Source organism: Talaromyces amestolkiae (genome assembly GCF_001896365.1).
Source record: "Talaromyces amestolkiae strain CIB chromosome Unknown scaffold25.1, whole genome shotgun sequence".
NCBI lineage: Eukaryota > Fungi > Ascomycota > Eurotiomycetes > Eurotiales > Trichocomaceae > Talaromyces > Talaromyces amestolkiae.
Genome location: NW_024468061.1, coordinates 133,291 through 152,304, shown reverse-complemented (window position 1 = coordinate 152,304; position 19,014 = coordinate 133,291). Strand labels below are relative to the sequence as shown.

Sequence of the window (19,014 nt, the reverse complement as noted above, 5' to 3'; positions counted from 1 at the left end):
GTCTCGGTTTAGTCGCGTTCGCATCCTTCCAATAGCCAATGTCATCCTCCGCAGCACGATTGGCATTTAGCCAAAAAAACTTTGTTTCGGCTCGCCCAACTCCCATCGAATGTAGAAACTTTACCACCAGCCTCAGGTGTTGCAGATAGCTGGACTGAAAGAAGCGAGAGCGCGAGTGATCATGAAGTACACGGTCTTGAGAGAACCAAGAATATGAGGAGGCATCATGGCCAGAGGACCTGCGCTCTCGCCGCGGCATGAGAGTTTCGACATTTATGCCCAAAAGGACTTTCATGTTTCTAGGTCGAAACTCGGGTTATTGATAGATTATACCTGACGGACACGGAAATCCGAGCCCGTTGGCAAAGACACTTCTTGTATATGGCAATCAGAAAATTAAAAGCTCAAATCACCTTGTCGGAACAAGAAGAGATCGGGTAATATATGAAACATAAGATAAGTAAAATATAGGCTGAAGAGTTAGACTAAACTGCGTAGGTGTTGGGAAGTTAGTGTATATTTTCAAGGCTATACCTAGCTATCTATTTAATCCTTGCTCCTAGACTTCATTCTCTACATTTATATTGAGTAGACTGCTAAGGTAATGAATGCATAATGATTTCAAATAAGTAATAGATATTTTACAACAAACAGTATCTAAGATCTCGTTTTGACAAACTATAAAATATTCTACCTAGATGATCGCCGTGAGCGCGGAGTCTTCTCCGAGCCTAGGTGCTGGATTGTCTCTGCTGACCGGAAATTCCTTCGTAAGTGCGTATGTAGTTCGGTTCGGCGAAATGAGTCCCCTCTTTGGGCTGATCCAGACTTAAGTATTACTTGCTTTTTATGTTCCCCAAGCTGTAATAGAAACTTTCCATCTTGAATGGATGATCGTTGATATTATTATTTTCAGCTGCCCCGCAACTCGGCGTCTCGGACCGGGGAGCACGTTGTTGACAGGGGTCATGAGTAGCCATAATTTATGGACCCTAGCATAGTGATTGTATTGATCATGCTATGGTTCTAGAATGTTTTGTTTTGCAGAGTGGAAAATTGTACCTGCTTAAGGTCCCTGGTTGCTGGTTCGACTATATAGTGTCATCAGTGAGCTGCCCATCATGGCCGAGAGAATAAGAGAATAGACACGTCACGCCCGCAGAGAATCGCATTGGAATTGATTGTTTCTGGGAACGTCACTTCTTGTACAATGGCACTTTCGTTTCGGTCACTTTCTGTGGCCACCCTATCTTTTTCGTGCCTGCCTGGTCTTGCAAATGCATACACTGACACCACCATTGTTAGAGGAGCACAATGTGTAAGTGACCCCAATCCCAGCCGATTGGAGTTAGATTATTAACAGGGTACGACGGAGTGCAATCTTTTGACTCAAGCCTTCCCAGACAAAGTCGCAGCAAACGGAACTTCCGCTTACACCACCAATGATCAGATGTTCTGGTGTATGTCGCTCCCCGAAGCATTTGTATTCCAACTTTGGGAAAGCGCCATTAAAACAGCACACTGACTTCTAGTTGTCTCATCTAGCTACCACCGAATGGCTATCACCTAGCTGTATATTTCAACCCACAGTCTCGCAAGATGTTGCCGATGCAGTCAAATTGTTTGTAGCCAACGACTGTCAGTTTGCTATTCGCGGCGGTGGCCACTCTGCTGTTGCTGGAGCCGCAAACATTAACGACGGCATTCTTATCTCCTTCTCAAATATGAAGAATATCAGCGTACACACCAATGTTGATACTCCGTATGTTTCCGTCCAGCCGGGTGCGGTATGGGGCGATGTCTATACCTATTGCGACAAATTTGACGTCGTACCTATGTGCGGTCGATTTTACCCTGTTGGTACCGGTCTTGCTCTTGGTGCAGGCTTCTCATTCCTGAGTAACGAGAATGGATTTGCGGTGGACAATGTCAAAACATACGAAGTTGTCCTTGCCAATGGAACTCTCGTCGACGTTTCTCAAGCAAACGCTCCCGATCTATTCCGTTCGCTCAAGGGTGGTGGTAACAACTTTGCCGTTGTCACACGTTATGACCTACTTCTTTATGAAGGTGGGCTCGTGGTAGGCGGCGAAATTCAGACTCTTGAAAACCAGACCGAACAATGGCTAGACGTAACGTACGATTACAGCGTCAGGCAGGCTGTTCTCGATGTAAAGACACATGCTCTTCCTGCTGTTATGTATATTGGTACCACTGATGAGGTAATTACTCTGACCCCTTTGTACTACAATGACCATAATAGCAGTGTTCTGCCACCTATCATGAAGGGATGGTATGACCTGACGGCATCTTCCGATACAATTCGTCAGGCCAACTATTCATCTCTGGCTCTAGAATTCGACGCTGGTCTAGGCGATGGTCAGTAGTAAGTATTCGACTTGCAGATTCAATCATCGGTTCCTCCATGAGTATCTCGTCTATACTAACGCTAAATCTAGCCAGGAACAGCTTACGTACACCATATATGCAGACCGAGAAGAATACGGTATTGCGTGGTACTCGTTCCTAGAATGGGGACGGTCATTCGGAAACGTAGATGGATTGACCCTACTCCATTGCAATATGCCCCTCACCCCAAGAATGATGAATGCTGGTGTAGAAAAAGGTTCCAATTCCCTCGGCCTTGCAGGCACAAAAGATGTCCTCAGCAGTGAGCCTACCCAAATTATATACCTAACTTTCAAGGACCGCAAAGAGAGAGCCACTACTAACAAACACCACCCGTTGTAACAGTCCTCTACTTTGGCATATCCTTGAATACATACAACGAGACAATCGTCAACTCTTTTAATTCCCTTTTCACTTCTCTTCAGGAAGGTTCCAAGTCTCGAGGACTTCTACACCGATACATGTCAGTATTTTTACAGTCCCCACCTTAAAGGTTTGACAGCATAACGTACGAGTATTGCTAACTTTTTTACCGAATAGAATGTGGAACTACGCAGGTGGCATTCAGGATGTCTTCTCCAGCTATGGTCAGTCATCGATAGAGTCTTTGAAGGAAGTTAGTTCGCGCTATGATCCCACAGGTGTTTTCCAGAAACTTGTGCCAGGTGGCTTCAAATTGCCATAGCATGTCAAACAATTTGCTTAATGGTACGCAGTTTGTGTACGCTTTCATTTCAATTGCTTGACAGGCTTGGATCACGTTTTCTTACCGGCATTGCGCCGGTGCCATAGTTGGGATGCGGAAAATGTATATAGCCTACTTCCACGTGGACTGGTATTCTATATAGAAGAATTGATAAATCGTATTGAGCGAAGCCATCGGATATCTCATATGCGGAAAATACGGAAGCGGCAAAAGGCTCGGAAAAGTGTCCAGAACGACAAGCAAGCAAGCTTTATCCGCATTACCCCGAGATAATTTGAAGCGAATTTAGAAGTTTCCCGATTTTCTTTACTTCGGTATACCAAATTAGCTGTCACTTCAAGAAAACTCATACGGTGCTCTGTCTGTTCCTCTATTATGAGTTCTGCAGGCATAATTGAATTTGAGCAACTTCCATTGGACCCACAAGGCCCGCCTGGAAATGCTTGGGGTCGCTTTGGAAAAGATGATGAGCTGGGAACGTTGAATTTGATAACGCCGGGCGTGATTGTCAAGGCAGCGCAGGAGATCAAGACAGGTGTACGGATCTCTCTAGACTGGCCTTTGAGCATGCCATCGTATCCGAGCTTTGGAAGGAATCCATTTCAACAAGAAATTGTTCATAGGGCTCCGAACTGTATCAACGATGACATCTTGCACTTCAATACACAGGGCTCGACTCAATGGGATGGTTTCCGGCATTACGGTATGATTAACGCAAGCCATTTGCCTATCTAAAAGAATGGGATTAGCCAGCTGATGCCAGGGCTTTTCTGAACCCAGCCCATCAAAAATTCAAGCGATTCTACAATAATAGAACACAAGAACAGATTGAATCTTCCGATGTCATTGGACTACATGGTATGCTCTTTTTTTGCAGTAATCCCCCGCTCGACGTAGTCAAACCAGAAGCTTGTTACTGATCAATGATTCACTTTCTAGCCGTTGCCGAAGCCGGTGGGATAACAGGCCGCGGTGTTCTACTTGATTACGTGGAGTGGGCAGCATCCAAGAGCATTAGCATTGAGGCCCTCTCCTCGACATCGATCAGTGTTGAAACGCTTCAATCTATAGTGGACTATTTTTCGATACAATTTCAACAGGGCGATATCTTGTTCATTCGCAGTGGATTTACCGCCGCTTACAACAAGCTGAACGACAGTCAGAGGAAGGATCTAGCACATCGATCCTCTCCTGACTTCATCGGAGTCGATGCCTCAGAGAAGACCCTCCGCTGGTTGTGGCAGCATCAGTTTGGTGCGGTAGCAGGAGACGCACCAAGCTTTGAAAGAGCGCCAATCCGTGGTGCACATGCAGACCCTAACTATAATTTACATGAATGGGTACTGGCTGGTTGGGGTTGCCCCATTGGCGAATTGTTCGACTTGGAGGCACTCTCAAAGCACTGCAAAGTTACTGGAAGATACACCTTCTTCCTGTCCAGTATGCCTCTGAAGGTGAGATTGACTTCATTGTCCTCCGTGAATTTTAATGCTAATCGCTCTGAATGTAGGTAATCGGCGGCGTTGCAAGTCCCCCTAATGCATTTGCAATCTTTTGAGACAGCAACTCGCACGAAATAACATTGTACAGCATGGTTGAAATTGGAACATCAATGCCATATATAATATCAAAGAATCAAGCTCTTATGCATCTTCGTAAGGATTATTTGCCACCTAGATACGAATTAGGCGAGGCCAGTGGCCTCTGTGAATATTTCTAAAATGGCATCAACCTGTGGGCCAAAAATCGATCGCAAATGCTGCTTCAAGATGCAATAGCTCTAGTATACATGGCCCAATATACACAATTCTGGACTTCCCAGGAAACAACCAATGAATTTGAATCAGGCGATTCAAATTTCATGTCCAACATATACCCCAATGATTCGTAAACTGATATATGAGATTGGAAAGACACATGCCAATTGACATAAGGCGAACATATCGGAAACTCTAGTCGGGTTCTCGAATCAGCCACAATCCCTGTGCTGCTATTTGTACTCCGCATTTTTCTGTTGATGCCGAGACTTGATTCATGGGGAAAATTAGTCTATCTCACATCACCACCCAATAGGCGGCAAGTACTTTTAGTTTCGGACATAAATCCGAGTTGAGGGGCAAGATGCCTCTTCAATATTCACCTACCAGGACGGACTCATTGTCGAAGAAATAAATTTTCACATCCTAGGTAGCAATCTTCATGATAAGCTTCTTGATAAAATACTGAGCTAACTACATCCGCTTTGAACAAACCATGGCTCCGTCTTTAACCCCAGACATTGTGCCCGTTCCGGCGCCGACAAAGTCAGTCGACGCCAGCAACAGAACCAACAAGCCGGCTCAATTACAGGTACTCGGAAAAACAAAGGATGGCCGAAACTTGAAGATCAGAAGTTACCCAAAATTTGAAAACCTGGAGGACGAACGACTGTACCGCAAGCAGCATTTGGCTGCTGCGTTCCGTGTCTTCGCAGACCGTGGATTTGATGAGGGTGTTGCCGGGCATATCTCAGTTCGCGACCCTATTCTCACTGATCATTTCTGTAGGTTTTCTCCATTTACTTGTACAAGTTTCTGTAGTTATAACGCTAGTGACTCTGAAGGGATTTACTGACTTCATTAGGGATCAACCCCCTCTCAGCCCATTTTTCGCTAATCAAAGTGTCCGATCTAATCTTAGTGGACGAGGACGGACTGGTAGTCGAGGGAGATGAGCCTATCAACGCCCCAGCATTTGCTATTCATTCCGAAATTCACAAAGCCCGTCCCGATGTGCATGCCGCCTGTCATGCCCACAGTGTCGCCGGCAAGGCATTTTCTTGCTTTGGTAGGGAGCTGGACATGATCACACAAGACGCTCTACGTTTCTATAAGAGCCATGGTGTTTACAGAGACTTCAAGGGTGTTGTTTTGGATAGCGAGGAAGGCAAGCGTATCGTCAAGGCCTTGGGAAATGGAAAGGCCGCTATTCTTCAGAACCATGGTCTGCTTACTGTCGGTGGAAGTGTTGACGAAGCGGCATTTTGGTTTATCAGTCTTGATAAGACTTGCCATGCTCAGCTTCTGGCCGATGCCGCGTCAGCAGCCGGTTACAAGAAGATAATCATCGATGAAAAAGAGGCAGAATATGCAGCACAACAGGTTGGAGGACCAGAGAAAGGATGGTTGGCATTCCAGCCTTACTATGACGAACAACTAGCCAAGACCAAGGGTGAATTCCTCCTGTAGCTCCGTTGAACTCATCTAAATATAGATCTTTTAATGAGATCACGTCTTCCTACTGCACTTTGATTAAAACACTCGCTCGTTTGGAATTAAACATTTTGTTTAGCATAACTAACTACCATTTACGTAAAAATTTCCACGCTTTCACAAGTATATTAATGGGCATCAACAGCAGATTAATCAAGTCCCGAGAAGTTTTAAAAAGGGACACGTCACCCTAGGCCCGAGTATGGTAAAAGAATAGAAGGCACAAACAGCGGTGCAAAAAAACGAGGCTTACGCCCCCTACTTTGGAGGCAGTGCCACATTCCAGCTTGCTGAATACGAGATTCAAAATACGTACTCGTAAACGAGAAAGATTTCCATATTGCTTCCTACACAGCAAGAATTACGGATAAATTTCAGTACGCAATTGACCGTAAAGTGGGGGAAAGTATCTATGATGTATAGATCAAGATGATAGGGCTGAAGCTGAATAAATTGCCCTTATGTAAACGCCGATTGGGTGAATTTACCCCGGAGAATCAGGTGTCATGGGATCCACGTTTTTAAAATCATTAGACTCCGATCTCATGCATTTCAGCACAGTCCGCCTGAAATTTTGGACCCTGATAAGAGGTCAAGTTCCGGTAGCTTTGACTTTCCAAACTTAAATCGAAAATTGTCTTGGTTCATCTAAGTCCCATCGGGGGCTGAGCGTATCCGGAGTTTACGTCCCGCATATTCCATATTCATTGAGGATATACCCAGTTGTCTTAGATCTGTTTGGCGAAAAGCAGCGAACGTGGCTTTGAGCTGATCACGTTACAAATTCTCGTATTCTGACTATTGTATAATTTGTGCGATTCATTGCTCTCACGCCAAGACTGCATAGAACGATGATCAGATATAGATTGTTCTAAAACAATCTGTCTATGAGGCAATGTACTAATACTCTTTGTTGCGGCCCAAAATTTCTCATACGATGTTCACCTGATCCGAAAGGGCTGAGTCTATTTCTTTTCTATATTTGGAATTCAATAAGATGGCAGCAGGTGCAATTCGGACGAATCGGCAAGACGTCATGGATGGTTGATCTCTCTTAGTGCATCGGACGGAGTTTCCTACGAGGCTATCGAGACTTTCACTGCATTATTGAACTCAGACATGCTCTGTCAGCTGATGGACAGGTTTTAAATTGCCTGGGTTGGATTTTTGAACTTGCCACGATGGAAGGAAAGTTATAAAAAGCCTCGACATCCCCAGATGTCGATGGATCTCATCATCTCAGAACACAACGACCACAGACAGTCTACGATATAAATCAAAAAGCAAGCTTCGATACTATCTTCAAACTCAAAATGATCTTCTCCGTCATCTCATCTCTCGCTCTCCTCGCCACCTCGGTGGCTGCTATGCCAAGTAGTTTCGTGGCTCSTCAAAAMCCCAACAAGATCACATTCACAATCATCAACGACCAGTCCGGTGCTCAATCCGCCGCTACAGTTCCAATCGACGGATCTGTTGAGACTTTCCAAAGCCTCTTCGGCACCAGCTCTCTTGCATCGAATGGAAAGATTCTTGCCACGTCCAGCCAACTCATCGCTTTTCCTCAGGGATTCGAGTGCACCATCTTTCAATCGGCCAACAATGTTATTGACTACTTCACTCCGGAGCACACATATATTGATCTAGATGGAAATCCGAATGCCGCTATTCCGGTCGATGTGTCGGGCTATAGTATCACTTGTTCGTTCTAAATCCGCCCTTAGTCCGATGCAGTATGTTTATCTCGTCTTAAGGGGAACGAATTCGATTGGATTCAAGGATGATAGGCACATTCTACCACTTATTGATTAGTCTTTTGTAATGTTTCAGGATTATTTTCAGGCAATCTACAACTTATTTGATTTTTCAGTTCATCCTTGGTGACAAGTTTAATTTCGCGCGTGTTTTATGTGTAAATGATGGGTGTCGAGTCAGTAGACGTTCATCATACGAAGCCCTAAAGACAATGATCATGTCTATCAAAAAGACACCTGTCAGTCTCATGCAATAAGTAGAGTTGCTATACATACCATCATATACCCTTCAAAAGGATCCTAAGTAATAGGAAGTAGATTGTGTCCAGCTGGACTTGGCTGACAAGCACTATCATCGCGACTTTGTTGAAAGCAGCGAAACTTTTTTTTTTTTTTATTTTGGTTCTTAAGCCAACTCTTGAAGATCTCAGGACGTAGTGGACCAAAATTTCAATAACTTGTACCCAGATACCTACTAGCTGCTATTGTACGCGTCAAAGGATCTTCAATGCAATGGAGCTTCCGTATCATCTTGAATCCCAGGCAGCGCTTTTGAGAATTGGATTTCAGACGCGCATAGTAACTAAACTACGCGTCAATTGGATAATTTAGTGGTTTTGGTTGATTATTCTAAAGATAATTTCCAGACTTGCTCTATCATGACGCGACGAATATTTGTGATGTTGTGCCCAGGTTGAAGGTGTTGTGTCGTCCGTTGGGGAAAATATATATTTTCGTTAGCATCGAGTGCAAGTATAAGCCTCTGATCCGATTGGCTCGGAAAAGGAAATGTCTTCTTAGTCAGCCTACTCTCTGTATCCGATTGGTCAAATGATAGTTAGGTAAGCAATTTGGGATCCACTTATCTGAAGCGACGTGCTCATCAACTTCGTTATCTGGGTGAAGAAAGTCGATCAATCAATCGTGATCGTTATTACTTACTGACTAGCTTTTGCGCAGTCTCTATAAATGGCAACAAGCTCTTCAGAATGAGGCAATATATACACAATTCGGAGGATCTGAGAAATTTGGATGTGATTGGCCAGATTCAGATTGAATCTTGAATGACTAATCAAGAACCCTTCCTTTGATTGGTCGGGACTGGCAATTACATAATAAATTCCATGCTTGGTGCGCGCTTTGCATTGCTTATGTCTGTTTTCCGTCGTGTGTGTCGCGTCCTTCGTTTGGTGTTGCTCCCTAGCGTATCAAAAAGTCGATATCATACAAAAGAACCACGAAGCTCATGGATATATGTCATGAGATCTGTGTGGGAGGTGTTTCGGACAACATATTTTCCTCAGTGCGATGCTTTTTGTTTTGCGACAGCTTGTGAGGCTGAGTCAACGGGCTTTGTTTGGTATCTGATTAACTTTACACGTATGGTCTGAGCATTTAGGCAGACGTCCTGGCAGACTCCTCAAATACTGATAATATCTACAAATTCTTTCATTATCTTCTCACGAATAATTTCAAGTAAGTCCCAGATACAACAAAGGAACCAGAAGGAACATACCCAGAAAGCATATCAGCAATGTCTGTCGACATTCGGCCAGAATTCCTCTCGCCACAAGCTCCGCACAATGTAACAAGCACCATCATCGACTTTACTGCTACAACTCCACCGATTCCAGAATACAAAAAGTCCTTCGCAGCGGTCATCGATAATTTCATGACCGAAGACGAGTGCCAAGAACTTTTAGGTCTAGCTGAGCAGTCGACGGAAGATGGAAAATGGGAACGTGCAATGATCAACATCGGCAACGGCAAGCAAGCCATGGCCACCGACTACCGTAACTGCGGTCGCATCATCTTCGATTCTCCAGACATCGCAGACAGGCTTCTGGCGCGACTCAAGCCGTTTTTCGAAAGTTGGGATATGGTCACTTTACAGAACAAGCTTGGCGTCACGGGTTTGGCGGGGAGGAAGAATATCTTCAATCTTACGCGACTGAACGAGCGGCTGCGATTTTTAAAGTATATCGGAGGGGAATACTTTCGTCCTCATTGCGACGGCAATTATCGAACACCGGATGGGAGCGAAATTTCATTCTACACCATCCAGCTGTACCTGAGCGGCGAGGGAGAAGAAGGACAAGATTTAAAAGAATTTGCGAAGAGGCAGAAAAACGAGCTGAAGGGCAAGGATATCAAGTCAGAAGATGGTAAAGGAGCTGATCAGGATAAATTACTTGGTGGTGCGACGAGTTTTATGGCATCGTGGGAGCTGCCCGATCAAGCGGTTAGGGTTTGGTCTAAGACGGGCCGGGTGTTGGTGTTCCAGCAAAACAACATGTGGCACGGTGGAGATTCAGTATACGGAGGGACAAAGTATACTGTGAGGACGGATGTAATGTATTCGAAAACTCCGTTGGCTTGACGGCTTACGTGTCAAGCTTAAATATACCAGGTTAACAATAACGCTATCAAATCGAATCGTATTCCATTCATCGGACCAGCCAACTAAGGACCAACAATATCTTGCAAGTCATCCGTTCTTCTCTTTTCAATCCATTCAATGGCTTCGGCACGATTCCTGCACACGTGGGGTTGCCCTCGTTCCTTGTCGCTTGGAGTGGACATGGACCCTTCAAGTGTCATGTCGAGATTGCACAGAATGTTGTTTCGGAGATATTCGAAGCAGTGAGCAGCATGATAGGGATTGTCTGTGTCACTTGGTCCATTCACGATAAGCTGGTGGTAACTGTCAACTGTATAGTATAGCTGAACCAATATCAGACCATGAACTTCTTGTATAGACATGTAAAATGTGATAAACTTACACAGTGTAACGCATGTGTCCAAGATGCTTCAAAGATAGGTCCGGATCTGATGGGATCGTCGCTTATGGGATCCCCAAGGAGAGGATGTTCCTTGTAATTCGGAACCAGAATACTTCCACTACCCACTATTGGAAACGGACGCAGTCAGCAAAGTGAGGCCTGCAGAAGTAATAGATAGGAAGTGATAGACGAACATGGCATTAATAGATCCCAGTTTTTTCGAACTTCCATTCTGTTATCGTTCGATGTCATATTTGGGACGTATTTATCCTCCTCCGGCTTGAGGTACGTATATGTATGAGATACTGCGATACTGATTGTAAGCTTTTTGCACAACAAGGGGTAAGTGAACAACACCTGGGCAGCCCGTACAGGTTTTATAAAGTCCGTTGATATCATCACCCGTTTCGACAAATCCTTCCTTGCCCGACAGTACGCAATTGTCGCTCTTTTCTGGCACCGGACGTATCAAGAATACCATGATGAGAAGTTGTAGTGATAGAATAAGCAACCAACGAATCCACGTTAATAAATTTTCTGTGCTCGATCGTCTGGTTTCAATGTATGGTGGTGTGTGATGCTGTTGATGTATATGAAATGATTTCCCGAATGACTCTATCGAGCCGACTCTCGTAGCTGGAGATGCCGTCCCTTCAATGTCCTCTTCCTCTTGCTCTCGGTCGAATAAGATGCGGTACGAGACATCCTCTGTTTTTGATGACGGCATATTAAATCTTTGGAGAACGTGGAAGATGTGGTAACTTTGGGTTCTCTACAAATTTCGATGAGAGCGGATGAAAGGTGTTGAGTCGAGAACAATAATGATGTTTCCTCGAAAAGATATCGAAATTGACGTCCTAGCGATCTAGAGGTCAGGGGGGTATCCGTGGATATAGTACTCTCTGCGAAGATATATGAGTACTTCGTCTGGTATGTGATGATATGAATAATAATCATAGCAAGTGTCAGTCGGAAGCTCGTCGCATACATGAAACTCGCAATTGTTTGAACCCCGTGTATTCGGGTTGGACTGTATCCGAGACATTGGTGTTGAATTTAGGTGAAATGAAAGGGGAAATGTACCACCATGGACAATTTTCGGCTAAGATCTTTATTAAAATAAGACTGCTACTTGGATAATAGCATGTAATATAGCTATACAAAGAGGGTGAAATGGTCTTTAATATTACCGAGGCTGATCCGAAACGCTGCATATTAAGCGCCCGGAACTCCTGGGGTAGTCTGAAACTGTAGCGTTTGAGCCTGCTATGAACTTAGCACCGGGCAACAACTGGTTAGTGCTTTGCCTGCTTCCATTAAGCATGAGCTTCTACGGCTTTCCCAGGTAAATGAAGTTGGTGATAGAAATGGTCGGAGCTTACTGACGTATAGTTTATAATGAATATTAGAATTAGAAATGAGACGAATTGGCAGCTACTTTTGATCTGATAAAAGAGCTTTAGAACAGCGATTAATCAAGCGAGAACCTCCATATTTCCCACTGAATTTTCCAGTGCCCACTCTCTGATTTGCTCAAAATCTCTGCACACATGTCTCGAATTGAGTTCTGGCCACGCTTGAGGGTCTCCCTCGACCATGTAAAGAGTGAAAAGTCCAATATCAGCCGTACATTGAATGTTCATTCTGAGGACTTCCAAACAATGGTCTGAACGTCATTTCATTAGCAAGCTAGAAATAGTTACCGCAGTCGGCAATGGAGGCGGGCTCACCTGTATGATGCTGTAAAGCTTCAGGACCAGCAGCAAACTCTCCACCCAACGGCTCATAGTACTCTTTATATGTGACTTTTCTGAGTAGATTGAGACAATGCAGATGATGAAAGACTTCCATGCCGACACGGTATCCCTCCTCACCTGTCACAGGGTGGTCGACTTTGAGAGAGTATTCTGGCATGCCCAATTTTGCCAGATCAGATTTTGGAATCCATTGGTCACCGACTTCTAAGTGTTAGTTGGAATCAATAAAATTCTAATGCATCAAGACGCACCGTCGTAAGAGATTTCTCTCCAAGCCGTGTCAATTTCTGGACCATATCCAACAAACTTTTGTGCGGATTTTGTAAAGTTGTATTTGACATCATTGTATTTGACAGACACATCAGCAGGCGCTGAAAGATTGTTAGTGTATCATGTAAGTCGTATCTTTTGCTGAAATATGAGACTTACACCATGCTGAGAACCTTTGGACATGGTCCAAAGTCGAGTTACTTCGTGAACTTGTACCGAACATGAATAACGTAAAAGAAGTCAATAGTAGCGTTAGGTGTACGATCCAAATTCCATATGATCTGATCGTTGCGCCAAATATTCGAGTATCGGAATCAGTGTACTTTGTGGTGTCTGGCAATGGAACGTAAGAGTCTTCCAAGTCATCGAGTTTTTCTGTCCGGTTGAATGCGGTGTATAGAGGCGATCGCTCAGGATCTCTGGTCATTGAAGTATACTTAAAAGCCATTGCAATTGATCTTGTGATGCGCTGTGAATATTGTGAAGGAATGTTGTGGTATCGAACTGGAATGAATCGGAAAAGCAAAGCTCATTCAACAAACAATGAAGAACCGAAGATAAGTAAATTTCCAACCCTCAAGTAAATGTTTGATTTGAACTATATTACACACGACGTCTAACGACTCAAACCTGGTTCGCGGACCTGGCAAGTAGAGCAAATTGGCTGGCCATGGTTTGCGACGAGTATCGTCTCACAAGCTCGGGGAGATTTACTATAGCCCCGAACTCCTGGTAGTTGTGGACTTGAGCCGCGTTTGACACCATTCGGGTAGCACATCGCTAACCCTGACGAGCCGCCTCCTCACGCTCAGTCTTCAATGATATCCCACGATCGACTGGGAGGATTTCTTGATACAAACGATATCCACCAATCATTGCATAAAATCTAATCAATCTCGAGCCTAGGCTTTACATGTTACTTACCTTAAACCTACGCTATCTAGGAAGATGAAACCCGAACTGCAGCATGATGGGATATTCGCACTAATAGCTATAATACACGTTACTATGCTAAATAACGATCGCTTCTCTATGCCCTTTCTGTCTATGCACTATTCAAACTGCGTTACAGCCAAGACTGACGTTATGAGAGAGATACCGGCACGCGGTTTGCTTAGTCTTGATTGTTGTCTCGGATGTCAAGCTGTGAGACAGGAACAACAACAATAATGACAGCAATATGGGAGCTTCGCGGAAAAGCATTAAAGATGTGTCTTGGCATCAAAATTGCAAAATCTATATAAGAGAGCTGATGGTGGTGTAGATATTTGAACTTTATCTTATCCATCTTACCCATCTCATCACTTCTATTCCCTTTCAATTATTCTTTCTCAACTGCTGGTCAGTTCTTGAATTTCTATTCAATCCATTCTCTTGGCATATTCTATCGTTTCGTTGTCGTTTATTATTATTTTATGCTCCATATTCAATATGCGCTTCCCCGTGTCTCAAGCTGTTTTCTTGAGCCTCTTGGCTTCTAGTCAACTTGTTCAGGGCTTTCAACCTGGTGTTGAGGCTCGTGATCTTGAGAAAAAATATGTGGTAAGCTAGTACTTTGGTATGAATGATTGCTCAAGAAATATTCTGATACACATTGATGCAGGGCTCTCCCTCCACACTAGCCAGCAGATGGGCCCAACTTGTGTCCTCCATCGACGCCCGTCACCACACCGAAGCCCAGATCGCAGCCAAGGAAGCAGCAGCCGCGAAAAATGCGAAGAACGGAAAACGTGACCCTCACCATACTGAAGCCCAAATTGCGGCTAAAGAAGCTGCTGCTGCTAAAGCCTCGAAGAACGGCAAACGTGACCCTCATCACACTGAGGCTCAGATCGCCGCCAAAGAGGCTGCTGCCAAGGGAAAAGCCACAAACTCCACGGCCACCACCAAAACCCATCACCATAAGGGTGCAAAAGACAAGGACGCAGCAAATGCGAAACGTGAGCCGCAGGAAGCTGACGAGTTTGGTCCTTGGGATACTACCGAGGATGAGTTCGGATCTTGGGTAGACAAGAGAGACCCTCATCACACCGAAGCTCAGATTGCTGCCAAAGAGGCTGCTGCTGCTAAGAAAAATTCAAAAACCAACAAGCGAGAGGCACATCACACTGAAGCTCAGATAGCAGCCAAGGAAGCAGCAGCCGCGAAAAAGGCAGCCAATACCAAACCTAAACGTGAACCGGAACCACAAGAAGCTGACGAGTTTGGACCCTGGGACACCACCGAGGATGAATTTGGCTCATGGGTTGATAAACGGGAAGCCCATCACACTGAAGCCCAGATCGCCGCCAAGGAGGCAGCAGCAGCTAAGAAGAATGCACACAACAAGCGCGAGGCGCACCATACTGAAGCCCAGATTGCTGCTAAAGAGGCTGCTGCGGCCAAGAAAGCAGCTAACCACAAGCGTGAAGCCTCCCCACAGGAAGCTGACGAGTTTGGACCCTGGGACACCACTGAGGATGAATTCGGTTCCTGGGTAGACAAGAGAGAACCCCATCACACTGAAGCTCAAATCGCAGCCAAAAAGGCCGCAGCGGCTAAGAAAGCAGGCAAACCTAAGCGTGAAGCTTCACCTCAGGAGGCGGATGAATTTGGTCCTTGGGATACTACTGAGGACGAGTTTGGTTCTTGGGTGGATAAGCGAGAGGCTCACCATACCGAAGCTCAGATTGCTGCAAAGAAGGCTGCCGCAAAGAAGAAAGGAACTAACGCTTAAGTCTCATCACTGATGATGCTTACATACGATTTGATTGTCAGGAGTTGCTGATCGTGAGATCAAACTCGGACTGATTGAGTGCTGAACGATATGAGGTGAACGCGAATGTCTTAATGTTTTCTGTGGCTACTTCGCGGAACATTGTGCGAACGCTAAATGGGACTATGGAGTTTTAGTGGAGAGTTTTTCCTAAAAAGAATGTATCTAGGAAATTACACTAGACAATACGAAAAATGTAAATGAGACATTAAGCAAGGTAAACTGTTCACTGAGACGCAATGAGTCACGAAGAATATGATATTATCACCAAGGATCTCGTGGACCTAGTGAATGATATTCCCGAGGCAGAATAATTCAGTGACCGGTCATATAGGGCTTCTGGGCCATGTTGGGCGTTGTACTGGCAACTCTTCGTCTAATAAAGGAGCTTTCCACTTTTCTAGTCGCTCGGCGTCCCATATAGCATATCCCCAATCCCAGTCTTTTTCACTCGGACGATCATAGAAAAGAACATCCTCTAGTCCTTCTCCTTCTGTTATTCCTGGGAGTAGCCATGCTCTTTTCCAGCCAAGATTGGGTTGCTCAACCGCGGGCAATATGGACCACAGTTGTTGAAAGTTCGGCGGCTCGTGGCGGTCTGCCGGATAAATGAATGGAAACCTATTAGTCCAGTTGATCCCAAGACCGGAGCCTATGAAGGGTAATTCTGATGGATCTCTGGCATTTGCCATGATCATATTGCGCTGGAGCAAATGTTCTGCATGAAGCACGCGATAAAGGAAGTTTGGCCCGATCGAGGCCAATTTGTCAAAATAGAGATTGAAGCGATCGAGTTGGCTGACTATTTCTAGATGGCAGCCGTCTGGTGGACGTTGGTATTCGGGAAGGATCTGCCGGAACAGGAAGCACCCGGTGTCATTCACAAGCCTGCGTAAATCTTTCGAAATTTCTTCAGAAATGGGCCCGTATTTTGTCATGAGGTACGACCATACACATCCCATCTCCTCGATTTCCCAAAGAGGGAGTGTACCATAGAATAGGGAATATGCTTCGTTTTCAATTTCCGTATCAGCATCGTCGTTCCAGTATTCATCTTTGGTCGAAAGATCAAAACCCCTTTCAGGGTACCCTAAGACATTGGCGAAAATTTGCAGTCGGCATAGAGCTCTCAAGAAGCGACGCTTTTCGACCAAGGATAACACGAGAGGCAACTTTCCCGCGTGCCATTCAGTAGGCTTTATCCAGGAGGGACGAGGCGCGTTCTGTGCATAATCGTCCAGGAAGTAATTCAGCTCCTGGTAGAGTCGAAATACTTTGATGATCTCATCTAAAGTATGCAATGGAACTGATTGATTTGACTTGATAGACGCAATGCTAGCAATCTCTTCTTGGCGACGCCACTTATCTAACAAGCAAATGGCTTCTTCTTTATGACTATGAAATGAGAGACCCTCGGACCTTACGGCGGTTATGGCCTCTGAGAAATCAAGAATAGAATCGAACTGAGTCTTCAGAATACTGCACAGTATTGGCTGTCGTACTGCAAGATATGCCTGATGGAATACTGGGGATGAACAGACGACTGACTTGAGAGAAGCCTGATCCGGTATGTAGAATAGAATGAGAATTATCAACTCGTTGGGAAGACCTTCGAGTGTCGGCTTGGACGAGGAAATGGGCAAGACCTGCATTTCTCAAAGTCACAACTTTGTCATTTTAAATATTATGTAAATTGCTTGTCAGAAAGCAAGATGCCTTTGGTCGGATAAAAAAGAATTGAATTGTAAACAGGAAAGGGCGTTGAAGCCATTGATACCACTTCGGGCCGGAAAATACCACTTTCCGATAGGAATCTAAAAACAGAAACGTCTGGCACATTTAAGCGCCCACGCTTGATCTATGAAACATACACTCTGTGACACTCTACAGGCTCCGAGGCCGCTTATAACAATCAAAATTTCTTGTCCAACTGTAAAATTGACTACTTCTCAACACATTCAGCATAATGCCAGTATTTAATTTCTCTCATTTACTCCTGGTAGTTGGCGAATACGCGATAGTTGGCCTTAACTAGACCATACATTTCCTACAGGGAGCCACATACCAGTAATACCTATGTATCTTTACGGAAACACAATAGGTCACTTTGATAAGTTAATGGGTACCTCGCAGCGCGTACCTATTTTAGCCTGCCTGAGCTCGTGCATGTGCGTTTCCGCTGGAAACGATTCTCGTATAGATAGCAACTTCGATACGTTTCAGTCTTCGCATAGTTTAGGCGCGTAAATCAGCGTTAACAATATGCCGAATTTTGAAATGTCACGAAAATGTCCCTACCCACCTCTGATGTTTACCTATATAGTGTGTTCCTATTCCTGCGCGGTCTTTTATCAGGGTTTGCTTAAAATAAAAAGAGTCTATTGATGCCATTGAAAAACAAAAACACTCTTACTGATTCAAAATATCCAGTATATAACCTTCTTCTTATTTCTAAGCACTATATTGCTCGTTTTCCCAAGTCGCCATGGGTCTCTTTGGCAGAAATCGTCAGGTGGAGCAAACCCCTGCCTACGCTGCACAGATAGCACTTCACCCCAATGCAAACATCCATACCTCGAGTCAATATGACAGGAAGAAACTGTCCCAAACAATGACAGAACCACTTTACGAAGTACGATATCCTGAATCGGGCCGTCGCTATGCCCCAGCTCCAGCTCCAAGTTATCATGGCCCACACTTCGAGAAGGGACCTTCTCAGGAGGAGATATGGAACACCAGACAGACAAAAGAACTATGGCAATCCGGTAAAAGAATAGACGAAGTTACGTTCCGTCAAGAGTACTGTCATCGTGCTCATACATTTCAACAACCTGTCCAAAAACACCAATACTCCACTCCATACGAAGTACGTCCAATTCCCTAGACAAACAAGATGTCCGCAGAATACAACGAGTATAAAGTATTAGAGGACAGTAATAAAGTCAACCGTGCCGGGGTCAAAAAGGCGAATCAAACGCAAGTTGGTCGGAATTATGCTCCTACTCAAGATCATGGACGAGCTATAGAGGACGGAATATCATATGCGATAGCGGGTCGGACTGTGTCCAACGCGTAAGGGAATGTTTACGTCGTATATTATCTGCTTGATTCTGACATTACTTTTTTTCAGAACCTCACAAGCTCGCACAGGCTTCAATCACAAATACCCGCAAGCATATGAAGAACGAGGCGTACACACCCACAAAGAGGAGGTGGCAAAGGCCAAACAGAACGCAAAACGGTACAGGAATGATGAGACGAAGCTTGTTGCATTGCACGGTAGATGGCAGGTACAAATGTCATCTCAGTCACAAGTGTTCATGGAATGA

At 44.7% G+C, this 19,014-nt stretch overlaps 8 protein-coding genes across 8 annotated transcripts; 6 read left to right on the top strand and 2 right to left on the bottom strand.

Annotated features, from left to right (window-relative positions):
- Nucleotides 1-1,314: 1,314 nt before the first annotated feature.
- BHQ10_009533 (uncharacterized protein) lies at nt 1,315-4,673 on the top strand (the record flags this gene model as incomplete). The annotated part of the gene is made up of 9 exons (XM_040882459.1): nt 1,315-1,318; nt 1,404-1,460; nt 1,546-2,386; nt 2,460-2,671; nt 3,504-3,818; nt 3,896-3,973; nt 4,055-4,164; nt 4,216-4,569; nt 4,626-4,673. 9 exons carry the CDS (start codon nt 1,315-1,317, stop codon nt 4,671-4,673), a joined length of 2,019 nt encoding a protein of 672 aa, XP_040738035.1.
- A 695-nt stretch (nt 4,674-5,368) lies between these two features.
- Nucleotides 5,369-6,342, top strand: BHQ10_009532 (uncharacterized protein; the record flags this gene model as incomplete). Its single annotated transcript, XM_040882458.1, has 2 exons — nt 5,369-5,657; nt 5,738-6,342. The coding sequence occupies 2 exons, from the start codon at nt 5,369-5,371 to the stop codon at nt 6,340-6,342; spliced, it is 894 nt and encodes a 297-aa protein (XP_040738034.1).
- Nucleotides 6,343-7,679: 1,337 nt separating this feature from the next.
- Nucleotides 7,680-8,078, top strand: BHQ10_009531 (uncharacterized protein; the record flags this gene model as incomplete). The annotated part of the gene is made up of 1 exon (XM_040882457.1): nt 7,680-8,078. One exon carries the CDS (start codon nt 7,680-7,682, stop codon nt 8,076-8,078), a length of 399 nt encoding a protein of 132 aa, XP_040738033.1.
- Nucleotides 8,079-9,654: 1,576 nt separating this feature from the next.
- Nucleotides 9,655-10,500, top strand: BHQ10_009530 (uncharacterized protein; the record flags this gene model as incomplete). The annotated part of the gene is made up of 1 exon (XM_040882456.1): nt 9,655-10,500. The coding sequence occupies one exon, from the start codon at nt 9,655-9,657 to the stop codon at nt 10,498-10,500; it is 846 nt and encodes a 281-aa protein (XP_040738032.1).
- Nucleotides 10,501-12,592: 2,092 nt separating this feature from the next.
- Nucleotides 12,593-13,153, bottom strand: BHQ10_009529 (uncharacterized protein; the record flags this gene model as incomplete). The annotated part of the gene is made up of 3 exons (XM_040882454.1): nt 12,593-12,864; nt 12,912-13,031; nt 13,090-13,153. The coding sequence occupies 3 exons, from the start codon at nt 13,151-13,153 to the stop codon at nt 12,593-12,595; spliced, it is 456 nt and encodes a 151-aa protein (XP_040738031.1).
- A 1,208-nt stretch (nt 13,154-14,361) lies between these two features.
- On the top strand, nt 14,362-15,646 carry BHQ10_009528 (uncharacterized protein; the record flags this gene model as incomplete). The annotated part of the gene is made up of 2 exons (XM_040882453.1): nt 14,362-14,472; nt 14,534-15,646. The coding sequence occupies 2 exons, from the start codon at nt 14,362-14,364 to the stop codon at nt 15,644-15,646; spliced, it is 1,224 nt and encodes a 407-aa protein (XP_040738030.1).
- A 365-nt stretch (nt 15,647-16,011) lies between these two features.
- On the bottom strand, nt 16,012-17,337 carry BHQ10_009527 (uncharacterized protein; the record flags this gene model as incomplete). The annotated part of the gene is made up of 1 exon (XM_040882452.1): nt 16,012-17,337. One exon carries the CDS (start codon nt 17,335-17,337, stop codon nt 16,012-16,014), a length of 1,326 nt encoding a protein of 441 aa, XP_040738029.1.
- A 1,241-nt stretch (nt 17,338-18,578) lies between these two features.
- On the top strand, nt 18,579-19,014 carry BHQ10_009526 (uncharacterized protein; the record flags this gene model as incomplete). Its single annotated transcript, XM_040882451.1, has 2 exons — nt 18,579-18,757; nt 18,816-19,014. 2 exons carry the CDS (start codon nt 18,579-18,581, stop codon nt 19,012-19,014), a joined length of 378 nt encoding a protein of 125 aa, XP_040738028.1.